The following is an 18,083-nucleotide window of genomic DNA, read 5'->3' as shown; positions in this document are numbered from 1 at the left end:
GAACAGTGTTCTACATCGACTATGCCAGAACAGATTCCCCGCGTTGGAGTAACTTGCAGAGTTCCCCGCCCGTTATGTGTCTAGAGTTCTCTTTCACAGGTGTATTTTCAACAGTCTTTATGCTCTGGGCACTTTCCGTCCTCGTTTGTGGTGAGCTTGCTGTTAAATCACATCCTGGGGGGTTGGGTATTGTCGGAGTGGCCTTTAATTTCCTTAAGTCTTTTGGAGCTGCCTGCCGATTTCTCCTTGCACGCCGATAAGTTTGTTAAGTTGGATTTTTTGTTTAACTCAAGGCCTCGGTGCCCACTCTGATCAGCGATCACACTCGGCAACTCTGGGCATTAGCTTGCCTCATCTTCACTAACGGCCCCACCAGACCGCCGGGGATGCCTGGTCTCACCCTGGAGATACCCATTAAGGGACCATCTCTCAGGGAAGCCAGGAAGGGTTTCGCAGCGGTCGAAGCGCCTTGGGACCCTCCGGGTAAGTAGTGCGCTATATAAATGCCTATACATACATACATACATACATACATTTGTTAGAGACAGCTGCTCGAGTTTTTTTAGGTCCTCCTCCATATGCTTTAATCTATCATTAATGGGTCTCATGGACAATGTCAAAATCTCACTCAGTTTTACCCAAAAACATTCCTCTAGTGATGCAGGAAAAAGCGCTGTCGTATTTGCAGGAATTAGATCAGATCCTGCTATGTGTCTCAGCAATGGCTTTGGAAACGGTTGTAGGATCGTTTTTATCAGGTGGTAGGTTCTTAGCTTGCCTGCCCTTTTTCATTGCCCATATTTCTTCTACTTTGGTATTGCTCCTAGACTTGTATTCTTTAAGGGAGTAGAGCCCCCTTTATCAACCAGTGATTGAGCTCTAGTTGACACTCCTTCAGGAAGGTTCGAAACTGAAGTTTGGATGTTTAATGTCTGGGTGCTGATGGTTTCATTGGTACTGATACTAGTGAGATCATCCGCTATGTCACTAATTAGATCCATGGCAAAAGAATCATTGGTAGTGTTAATAGATACATATCTTTCTGGGCTATTAGACGAAGCAATTTTGCCCAGTGAGGACCGTTTGTTAAATAAGGGATCCGTTGAAAGTCGGCGTTCAATTAGCTCAATTTCACGGGCTAATAGTGATGCTGCTCTAATGATGAAATTGTCTAATGGTCCAGACACAGCACCTCCACGTGTATTAGCTCTTGCAGAACGTTCAGCCATGACATAAATCGAATCCACACTAAATAGATAAAACCGGTGTGAGTTTTTAACTTATACTTATACACTTATTCGGTTTATCGCTCCGTCCGGATGTTAGGGGGATGGCCCAGCCCAGCCTCTTAGGCCTCGAATGGGCTCAAACGGGCCAGCCCTTGGCCCGGGCTTAGCCCGCACGCCGACCTGTGGGCTCGCCGGTATTTGAAGCGCCTCTGGGCGCACAGGTGACGTGGCGTCTTCCGCCGCTAGGGAGACGCTAGGGAGCCTGGGTACTGTGGTCCTCTCCTCGGCGGCCGCTATGCTTTGCTGGTATCATGCGGCGGCGAGAGGACCAACAGAATGGGAATAACAGTGTCCAAGTGCCAGGTATGAAGTCAATGCCCCCACAAGTTTTCGGAAAAAGAATGCACCCGCTTCGCCGGGGCTCGCCGGTATTTGATGCGCCTCCAGGCGCACAGGTGACGTGACGTCTTCCGCCGCTGGGGAGCCGCTAGGGAGCCTGGGTACTGTGGTCCTCTACTCGGCTGCCGCTATGCTATGCTGGTATCACGCGGCGGCGAGAGGACCAACAGAATGGGAATAACAGTGCCCAAGTGCCAGGTATGAAGCCAATGCCCCCACAAGTTTTCTGAAAAACAATGCCATTATTGGAACTATATCCCCAAGAAAGAAATACCAAATCGATCCACGTGAACACTTCATAATTAGGGGACTCAGAAACAAAGCAGGATATGAAAGATGATGAACCATCAAGGTCATTGAACAAAGCAATAGACAGAAGCAAAAAAAAACATAGGCAGCAGAGCTTCCGCATTTAAAAAAAAAAAAAATTCTGTAGAGGCAGATACTTCAGGGAGAACAGAAGGAGACAAAAAAACAAGCCCTTCGATTACTTCATCACTAGAAGATTCAAATATTAAACTGGTCAAGATTGAAGATGATTCAACACAGCCATCAACAACCAGATCGGATCAAACTAGCAAACAAGAAAATACGAGAGCTCCAGAAGATTCCATCAAGCAAACTCCTGGCGAGCCAACTACCTCAAGGAATGTAATTGCCACCACCAGTGAAAATTGCAGACTTCAAATGGAGCTCTCGGACCCTCCACTCAAAGAGGAACTGCTAAAACTGGCAAAACCTCCAGCTGCCAGCCAATCAGAACCTAAAAATATCTCAAGGAAAGTAATCACCACCATCAGTGATAATTGCAGACTTCGTATGGATCTCTCGAACCCTCCATTCAAAGAGGAACTGCCGAAACTGACAAAACTCCCAACTGCCAGTCAATCACAACTTTAAAAAAACTAAATTCTATTCATTCCAGAATATAAATCCAGAGGTTGTGGTGACATCCTCAACAGAGGAAATATTCTACATCTAATCCAAGCAATTAGAAGCTTGGATGACATAAGAACACATGATCTGGAAAGAATTGCATTCAAAAATATCAAAGAAATCTCTGATAGAGAAATAACAAAGACAACCTGGTCCTCAGAAGAAATAGTGAAGAGAATCCTGGATGAGGACCCCCAACTAAAAGTATGGGGAATAAAAATACAACTCTATCAAAGGCCCGGCTACCTGGAACCACTGACTCCAAACAAAAGTAAAGACAAAAATACAGCCACCTCATCAGTAGTCTGCAACCACACTCAGTACTTAAAGGAGCATGAAGCACTGGCGCTTATACACCAGGAAGGAAATATCAATGTCGAGCAATCAGATCGGAAGATTGGTCATGGCTAGCGAGGACAATAAACCGCCAAGAGGAGAGCACTTAATGTAAAATAAAAAAAACACCTGCAAGCAACCATCTCCTAAGAATTTGCTCCTGGAATATAAACGGCTTGGCCAACAAAACATCAGGGAAGGACCTCCTGGAATATTTTCAAGGCTTTGATCTCATTCTACTTCAAGAAACTTGGTTAGAGGAACCGTTTTATCTGTTTGGCTTCAGAACCCACCAAACTCCAGCAGTGAGAGGCTCAGAATTTGGACATCCAAAGGGAGGTCTAACTATCTACACATCAATAAAAACAGTAACTCCGACTGAAGACGTTGAAACCTTCACTTCTAACACCAACGCAACTAAAGCACTAAGAGTGAGCCTACGGGAAGGGAACACCATACAACAAATACTACTCTTAAACTCCTATATACATCCCTGCGACAAAACAAAAGGTGCCAAAATGGTGGAGACAGAAATTTTCAGGCTCCTCTCGGAAGAATCAACTTCAAAACTACTGCTGGCAGGTGATTTCAACATGCACCTAATTGGGCCACAGTCCAGGGATGACGTACTCGAGGAACAACACTCATCCTGGAATTTCGCTTGCCAGGAGCCGAGCACCAAGAGGCAATATTTAGCTCTCGCCAGGAACTTCGTAAAAGATCTGGAACAGCTAGGCTTTGTGGCCCTAAATGGGAGTTTTCCAGGAGATCAGCCCCCGGGTGTAACATTCCACACTCGACCTCGAGTACGCTAATAGATTACACTTTTGTATCCCCATCATTTTTTAGCTGGACCTCAGGCTTCCAGGTAGGGATCCAAGATCAAAGTGACCACCTACCATACGAAATTTCCACAAGGATAACTGGATCACCACCTGACCAACCTGCTAAGGTCCCCAACTCTATTTATATGGACAATTTTACAAGAATCAAATTCAAAACAAACCAACTGGAGGATCTACTGGCCTCAGCGAAGTTAATATGGGAACAAAGGGAGGAGGCCGCCAGAGATGAGATAACGCACTGGGAAGAATTTACCAAAACACTTTGAGCAAAGGACGCGGATCATGCTCCTCCAGCTCCAGCGACAAACAGGACCTCAGACCATCAAGATAAACACCTATGCACCATAAAAACTCCACATCTGCGGAAGACCCAGAGTACTGGACTTTTAAACCGTCACCGCTGTTTGCTCAAATCACAGGAGAGAACACAATACCAGACTCCTGGAGGGGGTCAATCATATCCCCAATATATAAGAAAGGGGAATAGAACTCAGCAAACTGCTACAGGCTGGTGGTTCTAATCGATAATGAAGCGAAATATTACGCTGGACTAATTCTGGAAGATCTTGCCGCCTGGACAGAGGATAAATCCATCATCCCCATCAACCAAACAGACTTTTGTAAGGGGATAGCACAACCACAAAAATTCTAGCCCTGTCCCCATTGATAGATAGGATGAAATTAGCAAAACAACCTCTATTCATATGTTTCATCGACTATTCGTCAACATTCGACACAATTGACAGGAGTAAACTCTGGCATAAGCTAATGGGGAAAAAAATACCATCTGCTCTCCTAAGCCAGCTAATACTCCTCCACACAAAAATGTGGGTTCAAGTCAAACTAGGAGACGGCAGGTTCATGTCCCGGAAAACACCAACAACTATGGGGCTCAAACAGGGGTGCATACTGGCGCCAACACTTCTTAACCTGTACAAGTCCGATTTAAAGTCCGAACTACACACATGTAATTTGCATGCCCCAAAAATAGGTATGCTGCCACTTTCCAATCTCCTGTATGCGGACAAACTAGTGCTGCTGAGCCGGACTCCCATTGGACTCCAACATCTCTTAGATACAACCAGCAGTTATTCAGCAAAGAATGGTCTATCTATCAACTATTATAAAAAAAGGTAATGAGGATTCATCCAAGAAAGGATACCTCCAAGTTCAGCTGGCATCTGGACAATTTGACAATCGCTGTGGTAGACCAATACAAATACTTAGAAGTGATATTAAATAATAAAGGCACATTTAACACACAAAAATATGTCATCAAAAGAAGAGGCAACTCTATCTCCGCAGCAATAAAATCCATGAAGCATATAATAACCAGTACAAACCTTACTCCACTATTACAAGTTTGGCGAGCAAAGCTCATTCCGGAAATCACTTATGGGAGCGAGTGTATGAGGGGAAGAGATGCAACCACATTATACAGTATTGTCTCAAGAGCGGCCAGAATGATTTTCGCCTACCTAAGTACGTTTCACTGGCACATATAAGGCTGGAGTTTGGCCTGCAAAGCTAAGAATTCACCCGTAAAGGAGCCTATGCCAAGAGTTGGCACAAAATCAAAAGAGCAGAAGCAGGAGCATTGAATTCTTACCTATGGACCGAAATACAACAAAAGAAGGACTGTGCAGCATGAGCTATCTGATTGCATCAAAAGACCGTCTAGGACTGGAGGAACTTTGATCAGCATCAGGGTCCTATCATTGTTTTAAACAGATTGTAAATAAAACAGTGAAAAAACTATCATTACTAGAAGACAAGGCGGCCCTCACAGAAAGAACCCATGGATGTTTTTTTTGTGCAAAGCAACGTAAAGCCCTCCCCGCAATCCTATCTAGGTGTAAGCTTTAACCGGACGAAGAAAGAAAAATATCTTTGTCTCCGAATGGGCATTTTACCAACATTGCAGCACCTTCCTCCTTGGAACAGACCATCGGACCAGACAACATGCCGTTTATGCACGGAAGCTAATGAAAGCATAATACACCTTTTGTGCATCTGCAGAGAATTACAAGCAGAACAACAATATTTTCTGAAGCCACACTTCATAAGCAAGGGGATAATAACGTGTAGGCAAGCAGTAATGGAATGCCTTGGAGGAGGGAATGTCCAGCTGGGTTGTCGCTTCATAAAATTCATGGAAGCAGCTGGGGTGAAACTCAGCCGATAAACCACTAGTATCACCCAATACTTTATCATTCTTCAATTTTGCTTTCTCAACAAACAAGATACACTCAGATTGCCCCTCTTCCGGACAACAGATGCTCCAGCATGACTGTTAAGTGCAAATTACTTCCACTAGTGGAGAAGTGTGGCTCAATGATTAGAGCGGCAGACCCTGATGCAGAGGTCTAGCGTTGGACCAGGATTCAATTCCCCGCCTCAGCGGGTCTTGGGCTCAGAAATTCCACGGACCTGATAATTCTCGTCTCAGTGCCTTTTTCAATCATGGAGTCCCACTCTGCAACTCTGGGCAATAGCTTGCTTAATCTCCACAACGGCCCCCACAACGCTAAGGATGCCTGGCTTCCACCTTGGGGGTGCCCAGGAGTGGACGCCTCACAGGGAAAGCCAGGATGGGTTCCACAGCGGTATTTGTACAAGCGCCTTAAGACCCTTGCGGGTGAGTAGTGCGCTATACAAGTATCAATTTACATTTACATTACCACAAGCAGCAAGCAATTAGTATATCGTATAACCACTCCTCTAATCGCACTGCGGATGTGTTTTATTATAACCTTTAATCTTTTAATCTTATTTCTCTCATAAAAATGCTAAGGATCTGAAAATCTGCCAAGAAACAGAACGATTAAATCTCTTATCAATGTACTGTAATTGACACAACTGCGGACATTTGTACTAAAGACTTAAATACAATGCACAGATGTTTTATGAAATGACATTATTGAGAAGTTTTAAATCATGAACCTTGCTGCTGTCATTTTTGCCACATTCTTTTAAAGAGAAATTGTAAAGGTTTTAATTGACCCGACAATAAACTATTACTTACTTACTCACTGTGAGAATACACTACTGCAAGCATGAAGTTACGCCTAATCTTTCTCACATTTTCTAAAAATAGGAATGCCAAGAACTATATCCACCAATGTATTCGGCAGGCATTAATGCATGATTTGAAAAATAAATGTTTATTTCTTACATTTCAGCTGTACTTGTAACACTTACCCCATCTGCCAGGCATTTCTCTCGATCAAAGGGTGGACACCCTGTTGTTTTCTTTTCCCAGGTAAACTCCCCTCTTTCATTAACTCTACAGTAGTGGCTGTCGCATCCATCTTGGATTGTTTCACCCGGCTAGGAAAAGAGTAAGTTTTACAGTCATATTAACAATTGGATGGGCAAATGTGCCTCTCTTCTACATGTTTTCTGTATTACCAAAATGAAAAATATATTCAACCACTTTTTCATCGAATAAAGAAGAATACACGTACAAAATGTAGGGGCATATTACCAACAACTAGTGATAATTATGGCTATGTTGGTTTAGCGGCGAAATTTTTATCGCCGAGCTGCTGCGATTTTTATCGCTTAGGAACCTTGCTATTATCAAGGTATATCTCCTAAGCGATAAAAATCGGCCGAAATGCATGAATATTGCTGAAAAGTCAGCAATATTCATGCATTACCGAGCTAATGCTCTTAGCCATGTTATCCACCTACAATTGGATAACATGGCTAAGAACTGCTCAGGGGCAGGTGTTAGCTTTTGGAGATATTTGCGCTTAGCGCAAATATCTCCAAAAGTTAGTAATAGGAAATAGCCCACTTTGCATGTCATTAGTGATAAATATCACTGACATGCAAAGCGGGGCCCAAGATGCTCGCTATCTCCTACTAGCTGTCGCTAACTGGTGTTAGCGACAGCTAGGTAATAGGGAGATAATTTTATCTCCGCTTTCTTGGCTTTTAAAGCCAAAAAAGCGGAGATAAACACCCTTCATAATATGCCCCGTAATTCTTTGTGGAGATCTGACTTGAGAATCAGATTCTGAGAAAGAAGACATGGTCCTGATGTTGACTAAAGGATTCCTGCATTGTTCGGAAGACATGTTAGAATTCCAAACCTGAATTTTTATGAGGGAAGCATTACTTGTTTTTATTGGTAGCCACGTATAGAGTGCAGCATTCCCCAAACAGCTCCAAGATATATGCACTGTGTTAAGAGAAGGTTAGCTTTAGTTCATCTGAATCAAATGGCATCAAAAATAAAGGAAACTGTTGACCACTGACAAACTGCTGAGACTTCACTGCAGTGCTCACTCCTCAGCCTTTCTCTGGTATATTCAAGGCAGGTAACCTGAGGCCTGATGGGCAGCATAGGACAGGAATGTCATATGCCAGGCCAAAAGGCTGCAGCTCCTCTGGGAAGTTAATCTGCGGTGAGGGAGCGACTGTGGAAACCAAACCTATGAAAAGCTGGTTAACTTCATGTAACCACGGCAAGCATGTTTCAAGATACACAGAGCACAGAGTCCAGATCTGAAGGAAGAGTCCTATTGTCAAATCACCAAAATTCAAGAAAAAACGCTCATCAACTGTACAATGAAGCTGACTCACCAGCATTAGACAAACTTCATTAGGAACAGAAACGTGTTTAGTAAGCCAAGCATCCTAGTCTACTTATTCACACTGAACGTTTAATAGCATCCATCATGCCAACATGCTTGACAAAACTATGAAGTACATGCTTTGGTAGCTAAAATGGGTTTGCCAGACTCTCAAATCACATTAAAATTGACTCTTTTCGAGGATGCTATATTTATTTATACTACTAAAACTGAGCACAAATCATTAGAGTAGCTAGAATCTATATTCCGATGTTTATGTTGAAGCCACCCCCGCCCCCATACCCCTCATTTCAACCACTTGTATCTGATGTGAAAGAACCCTCAAGTAACTACATGTGAAACTGAATCTTCCCTATTGGAATGTTGTACCCGCACAAGTCAGTATGCAGAGATCACTCCTCTCAAATCAAAGACAAAGCTTACACCCACCGAAACATAAACATCTAAATATAATATCTTATTTTACTTGTACATACCAGTCAATTAAAGGTCCTATAAATAGTAGGGTGTGGTCAGAAGCTTACAAAAATCAAGAAATATGTTGAAATCTGTAATTAGTCCTATAGAAAAGAAAATGTACATACTGAGGCCACACACTTTCAGCTCCGTACAGGTCATTTGAAGCATTTGCTTCTGATTGGAGCTGGACCTCTATTAACAGCAAGTAAAACTGCAGCTTCATGAAAATATTTCACTGCTTTCGCTATTGATTTTTCAGGGCCACTAAGTAATACCCAGTGGAACTGAAGATTCGTTTAAGAACGTCAATGCTTTTGCATCAAAATTTAGTTGGCCTAACGGCTAGTGCGGTCTACCTCAAATCCGCGGAACTGAGTTCGAGTCTCGGCAATGACGCTGAACAACCTGTGATTCTGGGCAAATCACTTAAACTCCCCATGCCTAACAAAAATGAATGTGTGCTCATGTAATGCAACTGGTGCGATGTAAAGCGCTCTGATACCCGATTCGTGTCAAGTTTGCGGTATATAAAACTCTGTAAAATAAAATAGAAAATCCGAACACCTAGAGATGACTAGTGGATCTGCGGCTTCATGAAAGAATTTAAATGCTTTTGCATTCAGCTTTTGAGAGCCACCCAGTAATGACTAGTTGAACTCCGGCTTGATGTAAGAATTCCAATGCTTTTTCATTTGACTTCTGAGGAGCACCTAGTTACGGCTTGTTGATCTGCATCTTCACCATCAATGCATAAGCACTTGACTTTTGAGGGAAACCTGGTAACAACTAGTGAAACTCTAGCTTTCTGTAAGCATTTCAGTACTTTGGATTTGACTTATGAAGGATACCTAAAAATAACTTCTAGAACTGGACCTTACAAAAGAATAAAAATGCTTTTGCATTTGATTTGTGAGGGGCACCTAGCAACGTCTTGAGCCCTCATGAAAGAATATTAAACCATTTGCATATGGCAAGAGAGGGATATTTGGGGCATATTTACGAAGGTTTTGTATCAGTGTTACATCACTTTTATGGCACAATCCAGACAGAAAATCATTTTTAGCATTTAGTAAATCCAAGCAAAGCCACCTTGCAAATCACTGCATTGCATTACCTTGCATTCATTCATATGGGTGGAGAATAGACGCTCCGATGCATCCACTCATGCGTTTTGGCACATTCCCAGATTTACAAAGACTTTTAAACCTAGAAAGGCATCAGAAACCTGCATCTCCCTCAAGCAGGCATAACAAGGAGAAACATCTTTATGTCTCCTTGTTACTTCCTCTTTCTATGCGGGCTGCATTCTCAGATAGCTTTACGGATTGTTTTTTTGCAGAAGGTGTCCTTTAAGGCACAAATACAATCCAAGCTGTAATGCAGGCATCCTTGAACCATGGTGCAAGGGTCTCTTTGTTGGAGCTAGGGTACATACTTTGTGTAACACTAGGAGACAGCAGAAATGCATCATATCTTAGCACTTATGCTGCATTTCTGTTGTTTCCTTTCATGCAACGCAGCGCAGCAACTTTGCTTGCTGCCCTGCATTGCGCAAAAACATTGTAAATCTGCCCTGCAAAAGCTATAGGGACTCCAGCTTCAAGAAAGAGTTCAAAGCTTTTGCATCTGACTCGAGGGAACTCTAGTAACGCCTTGAGGAACTGCAGCTCTGGGAAAGAATTTAGCATCTGACTCAATAGAGACCTAACAACTTCAGGATTTCAGGATCAAATCTATCTATCTATCTATCTATCTATCTATCTATCTATCTATCTATCTATCTATCTATCTATTTAAACACTTTACTGAACATTTTTATCTACTGTCTTGCAACTTGCTTCAACCTACCACAGCCCATCGCATAAAGCTGAGACATTAATATGGTGCCACTAAACAAAACTGTTTTCCAGTAATAAAAGTGGATATGTACATTTTAATGTTGAAGCCTCGCCCCGTCTACTTTGTGAAGGACATTTTAAGCAGTTGCTTCTTACTCAAGAGGGACATTTAGTAACAACATGAGTTATTGCAGATTTGTGACAGTTGCTTATGACTTGCGAGGACTTATTGTACAGTTCTCAAGGGATGCAGTCTTGTTAAAGACTTCACACTATCTTTGTGACTCAAAGAGGACATCCAGTAACTACTTGAGGTAACAATAGCTTTGTGAAAGGCCAGACTGATTGGCTTTGCCAATGCTTGTTTCTGTTTGGAGGCAAATTCCCTTTTAGTAGGATTTCTGTTTTATGTACGAATGTTTTATTTATTTGACACTCTGTTATGTTATCTTGTCTTGGCTTATCACAATTAAAGAGTCTGTACTGCACTTTCAATTGACATCTCTCAATCACCTGAGGTAACAATGAAATGCTATCCTGTGGTGTGAACTCCTACTGTGCTCCCTGATCGATGGAAAGCTTTCATAAACTGCTGAACGTGTAACCCCTGCCCGAGGCATGAGGAGAAATAACTTCCTACCTCTTCATACTTCTCCTTTATCTTAGCATGTGAAGGTATTATGGGGCATATTACCAAGCAATAGCGATAATTATCGCTATTGCTTGGTTAGCGTGAAAAAATTATCGTCGATCTGCGGCGATTTTTATCGCAGATAAACCTTATTACCAAGGTTTATCGCAAATGCGATAAAAATCGGCCGCAATGGATGAATATCGCTGAAAAGTCAGCGATATTCATGCATTATCGAGCTAATGCTCTTAGCCATGTTATCCACCTCCCATTGGATAACATGGCTAAGAACTGCTCAGGGCAGGTGTTAGCTTTTGGAGATATTCGCGCTTAGCGCGAATATCTCCAAAAGTTGGTAGTAGGAGATAGCGATGTTAATGACTGTTTCCAGTCGCTAACATCTTGGCACGCCCACTTTGCATGTCATTAGTGATAAATATCACTGACATGCAAAGTGGGACCCAAGATGGTCGCTATCTCCTACTAGCTGTCGCTAACTGGTGTTAGCGACAGCTAGGTAATAGGGAGATCATTTTATCTCCGCTTTCTTGGCTTTTAAAGCCAAAAAAGCGGAGATAAACCCCCTTGATAATATGCCCCTATGTTTCTCTATGGTGAGTTCAGTGATTTAAGTTCTCCATAGTTGACTGGCGCTTGAAATAAAAATGCTCAAAACCTTTCCGGAGCCTATCGGGCTCTTTTATTTATTTGTAAGGGGGTTGTTTTGCACATCAACTGGTTATTTACAGAAGCAGGCTATCTGCTTTGAATGAATTACAAGTCATGATTGATTTCAGAGGCAGTGGCTGATGCTTTAAATTGTTTTGATGTTCCTCAAATGAATTGTGCACAAGAGCCCTTGTCTGGTGGTGATATTGATAAGGAAGGCAAGTATGTGAAAGAGGTTAAACTCCAAGACTTTATATCTCACATTAAGAGCTACTGAGCTTTTAGGAACCAGAATTAGAAGTCACTGGTGATTTCTATTCCCAATATGAAACCCTTCCTGCGGATTCTCTACCCATACATCGTACAAGAAAAGGATTACTATTAAAAAGGTGCACAGATGTGCACAAATCTGGTATTTATAGATTCCTGCTTAAGCTGTATAAGATGCCTAAAATGGAAGAATTTTGACCAATAACAAAGTACATTTTCTTGTAGTTAAAATGGCTTCTTCGACATCTTTAGTTTCTGAATAAATGTTTGTAATATGCAATGGGAAAAAGGGCACTCAAATGTTCCTTTACTACTGCCAACTCTTCCCTAAGCGTTGGGGGCTATGCCGCTTATCCTGCACAGGCAATGTTGGAGAACTTTAAATCATTGTTTAATTGGAGGGTGAGACTCCAGTTACCGCCTTGGATATCACAGAACATTAGGCCCGCCTCTTATCAGAGATCACATTTGATCTTCTGTGGTCCTTAGCTACTGCAGGGGAAGTTTCTCTCACAAGAAGACAATATTTATGGTTGATACTTTGGAAATTGAAAGTAAGTCAGTGCTGCCTAATTAATCAATCACTCGCCATTCCTAGACTGCTTGGTCCTGAACACAATGGCCTCATTGAAAAATCTGTACACAGATGACTGGTACGAAAAAGAGGGAAATGGGGAGTTATAAATGTTATTGGAAGGTAATCTTGACAATTCTTAACTGTTACAATCCTCCCAACCTCTTCTTATTTAGTACTTGCTATTTACAGCATTCAATGGCCAGCCGATCTGCTACAATGCTTCCTAGGCAGTAAATTAAAGACATCCCACATTCAAACTCCTCTTTACAACCTCAATTGCTGAGTCACACAATAATCTGCTATAGCAAAAGTCCATAAAGTGGGATCTTTCTTGTAACCCTTTACTCACTGATCTCTCCACAGGAAAATAATTTACTTGCTTGTTAAACCTCCCTAATAAAATATGACTACAGTGCTTTCTAAACGCTGAAATAAATTGAAATATTATGAAGTATTCTCTTGCCAAAATACAGTACTGCGAGAAACATATATATGATTTATTGTGTATTATAAAAATATATAACATTTAAGTATGCATTTGTGGTTCTGTAAAACCAACTCTGGAATCTGAGAGTCATTTACAAACCACCTTTGTGGTTTCTCATGTCATCAAGACTCCTCAGGGGCATTACTAGATCATAATAAATAGTTACTACTCGCGTGTCCTCTGCGACAACAAAAGAAATACCAGAGGGGGATTTTACACGTTGGCCAAATGATTTGATCAAATTAAGGTTGAATCTTGATTAATAAAGGGTAAAAGCTAACCAAGTCTTTGCCTGCAGACACAGACATACAACACAACAATATTTCGGCTGCTTTTGTTGCAGCAGATTTCGAAAAATTAACTGTAACGAATGTGTTATTACATTTTTCACATTAACCGCCATAAAACCAAACAAGCAGGTCCGATTGAGGTTCTTGCACTATCAAGGTTTGATCCCACAGTGAACAAGCATTGACAAAGTCAGCAGATCTGGGCTTTGTAAGCTGGTTCGATGGTTATGTTTTATATTTTTTGCAAGCATATGCCACAAAAATTAAAATAAGATATACCAAATCCTAAACATGGAAGCCATATCCCTACGAAGCACATTTTAAATTAAAAAATATTAACAAACACATATCATGTTATTTGAATAGTTCAGTGCTTATTAGCAGGCAAGTTAATTGAGGACGGGTATGGGCATCCGTTTCAGCAATCACAGAAAACTGACTCTCATTGGTGTAAAGGAAATGTATTACGGGCTTTCATGTATTGTAATCTTAAGATAATATAACACACTAAAGACAATATAACATAAAACTGATACATAATAGAAAGAAAAAGGATATTGTTTTATTTATGTTTTTTCTACTACATAAAGCTGGTGGAACTGCTAAATATGTGTGTAGGCGAGACCTCAAAAACATGCAACGTGTTTCGAAACATTCTGGACAGCCATTCCAATGAGAATACCGAGTCTTAATTAATTTCAACTCTTATGCACAGCTAGTCAGAAAGAAACCAGTCGAGCATGAATATGGGAGAGTGGCCTGCATTGGCCCACCTATTGTTGGCCATGAATCATTTCAAGCAAATAGTCCAAAATAAAGGTTTGTTCAGACCCTCGGATATAAACTGGCACAGGAGACTGTGACATGAGAGGCATTTAGATCCAAAACATTGTGTAATGGCTTCTCAGGAAAAATCTCATTTCCTGCTGAAAGCATTTCAACTATTTCTAAACTAGTCCAGGTGAAGGAAAATGAGTAATATCTCTCGGGTGGTGAGGTTATTATGACATCTGAGTTTTATCTGTTTCAAGATGGACACAAATGTGGGCAGCAGATGCTGGGTTTAGAAATGTGGATTAGGTTTACACCTTGTTTTCAAAAGTTATTACCATGGTGGACACTGACCTTCAAATTAACCACGCGTCCATCCTTCAGCCTGATGGCACACACGGTTGGCACGCATCGTCCGCAGCACGATCCGTTGAGCTTTTCTTGCCTGTAGTTCTGCAACAAGATCATATAGCACAGAAATGTTGGTTCAACATGAGATGTTGATAGAAACACAGTGTCTGTCAGTGCTGTGTGCACACTTTTCCTTTGCAATTAGCAAAGGTATTACAGGTAATGTGTTGCTTTAGGATAGCAAAATCTATATAGGTTGACACAACTATACCCCTATGAAGGCTATGAGTTTCTTTGTAAGGTTATCAAACTCCGCAGTGACTTGCAATATCTTTATGATATCACTTTGGGTGTACTTTATTACTTATAATACATATCCACAACCTTGACCATCCCACTTCCCCATCCAAATCACTCAAATTAGCCTTGCAAAGACAATGCAATAGCATTTAAATGTGCTTTTCGCTTAAACAGAAAATGACTGGCAGTAGCACATTATTAGGTATTGCTAGTGATGGTTAAGGTAGTGGTGTTGTAGTGTGAAATTGATGTGGGTGGTGGTAGTATTGATAGTGGTATTGGTGGTACTGTTTGTGTGTGGTATGGTAGGTAGTATTGGAATTGCTGTGGGTGGTTGTTTAGTTAGTATTGGTGATGTCTGGTGGTGCTATTAGTGGTGCTGTACTGGCAGTGGCATTGGTGGTGGTACTGATATGGTAAAATTGGTGATGGTTGTATTTGTAGTAGTGTTAATGGTGGTGGTGTACTTATTGTATTGCTAGTCATGTAGTTTCGGTGGTGGGATTGGTGGGATTGCTATGGGCGTTTTAGTTGGTGTTATGAATGGTGTCTGGAGTGATGGTATTGGAGCTGGTGAAATTGCTAATGGTGGTGGTATCTGTGGTATTGTAGTTGGTAGTGGTGGTACTATTAGTGGTGTAGGTGATACTCTTGCTGGTATTGGTGGGGGATTTGATGATGTGGTATTAGTGGTTGTGGTGGGAGGTGGTATTGGTGGTGATGTGGCCCTGGTATTATACGATGGTGATGGTTGTAGTGTTTGTAATGGTGATGTGTCATATTGGTTATTTGGTACAGGTATTATTGGTGGTTGTGATGAAGTAATTAGAAGGAGACCATGGCAAACTTTGGTGTAATTCATGTAATTTTGGGGAATTTTATGTTAAACTTGCTATGAAAATTTCCTGAATTTATGCAATTACACCACTGCGCATAAACATTGTTGTTAGATAGTTAGAATCTCATTTACATAGGAAATAGATTTTTAAGTTATCTAATAAACTTGCTGCAGTTTTAACATTAAACAGCATAAAATACCCGTGTGGACAGAGGCACAGTCTCGATGATAACACTTGTGCTGCTTTGTGGTTGCCGTCCTGAACACTGCCTCCTGTTTACAAAGAAGACACCAACCTGGCACCCTAACAGGCCCGTTATTTCGGTGGGATTGTCCCGCGGCTGGACTGAGCCACTATTCATCCAAAAACAAGGGTAGCCCCAATGGAAGAAGCCGACTAGCAGGTAAGTATTTCATTCATTATTGGTGACAATCCTGTTAGCAGATTGCCACAGAAGAAGAGAGTGATTTCCCGAAACGCGTCTGGTTGAGCTGATCAATATGGATGCCGGTTTCTGTGCTGATACTTGCGTGCAGAATTGTCACCAATGAAGAATGAATTGCTTGCCTGCCAGTCTGCTCCTTTCACTGGGTCTACCCTTGTTTTTGGATATATATATATATATATATATATATATATATATATATATATATATATATATATATATATATATATATATATATATATATATATATATATATATATATATATATACACATACACATACATATATAAATACACACAGACACACACACATACATATATAAATACACACACACATACATACACTACTCCTTATGGGTAAGAAAGGATGAATTTCCGGTTCCTGGAAACACGTAAAAGTCATACCACTCTCAAAAACCCTCCACCAACTCAAGCGACTGCAAAAACTACTGCTGATTCTCTCTCTTCCCATTCCCAGTGAAGGTACTGTAAAAGTTCGTCAACAAGCGACTTATGACACACCTTGGGCAGAACCGGCTAGTCGACACCTCCCAATCTGGCTTCTGCAGAAACCACAGAACTAAAACCACCCTGATCGCAGCCACCAATGACAGCAATCTGGTCTTCCTTGACCACTCAGCAACCTTGGGCATTGTACCTCTCTACATGCTGATCGAAAGGCTCCACCACAATGGCATGCAAGGGGATCTGCTCTGATGAAGGGCCTCCTTCCTCACTGGAAGAACCAAGAAGATTCACTTCCCACCTTTTGCCTCAGAGCTCATCCATTAGCCCCAAAACAGATATACGGCCCGCTGGCCACCATCATCAGATCTCACAGTCTCAACATAATTTCCTACGCAGATGACACCCACCTCATCCTCTCACTCACCGTCTACCCCACCACTACCAGAAACAGGCAGGTGAACCTTCGTGCCCATAAACAAAATCAAAAAACAAAAATTACGTTTTGCAACTTCTATGTGTGCTGCATTAAGCAGCACACACGAACATTTCAAAACACCATGAATGATTGTTTATGTGCAGGAAGGGAGACCTTCCTGCAAATAAACAATAATTTCCCCTAATGCAGGCACCCTTGCATAATGGTGCAAGGGTTCCTGCATTGGACCTAGACAGCTGAATACAGCGCCAGTGCTAGGGGAAATGCAAAGGTGCGCCGCATACTTGTGAATAGGCACAACCCTGCGTTTTCAGATTGGAGAAGCATGGCATTAGCCATGTTTGCTCAATGCCATGCATCTACATTCTGTTGTAAATATGCTCCTAAATGTCTGCAGAATAGTAATATTATTCACTGCATACCTTAAACCTCTCTTGCCTGGCAATGTATGGGTGTTATACTATATTCAGCTGACGTTATTAGACAGCAGACTGCCTGAAAGATCTTTGTGAGAATACAATAGAGGGGTGTTTGCAGGGGTGATTCTGAAAATGAAAGAGGACAGGCAGTTTAAGAGTTTTCAATAAACTGGCCCAAACAGCAATGCTGGTATGTGATGACTTACATGTTTGCTTGGTATAATCATAAGCTGGAAAACGATGAGGCACAAGTAAATGATACTTGAACATTGCCCATTCACAACATAATCTGACTCTTACTGAAGTTACTTTAGTTATTTGAAATATATCAAAAAGAATATGCAAATGCCTACTAAATACTCACCTCTGGGCAGGGGTCGCAAGTAGTTGTACCACACACAAGTCTGAACTTCAACATTTTGTCTTTTTCAGTGTTGCATTGACATGTGGTGCACTGATCTATCATTAACGTTTCTCCGCCCTGA

General features: G+C 41.5%; 1 protein-coding gene across 1 annotated transcript in view; it reads right to left on the bottom strand.

The window, feature by feature from the left end:
* The window catches only part of VWF (von Willebrand factor), a 1,126,314-nt gene that overhangs the window by 30,914 nt on the left and 1,077,317 nt on the right, over window positions 1–18,083 (bottom strand). The window contains exons 47-49 of the mRNA XM_086921215.1: window positions 17,963–18,079; window positions 14,696–14,794; window positions 6,947–7,075 (exon numbers count right to left, since the gene is read on the bottom strand). Of these exons, the coding sequence (XP_086777341.1) occupies window positions 6,947–7,075; window positions 14,696–14,794; window positions 17,963–18,079 (345 nt within the window). The remainder of the gene's footprint in view (window positions 1–6,946; window positions 7,076–14,695; window positions 14,795–17,962; window positions 18,080–18,083) is intronic.

Source organism: Lissotriton vulgaris, chromosome 1_1, assembly GCF_964263255.1.
Source record: "Lissotriton vulgaris chromosome 1_1, aLisVul1.2, whole genome shotgun sequence".
Lineage (NCBI taxonomy): Eukaryota > Metazoa > Chordata > Amphibia > Caudata > Salamandridae > Lissotriton > Lissotriton vulgaris.
Note: the sequence above shows the minus strand (reverse complement) of the source record. Positions and strands in the feature narration are given on the sequence as shown.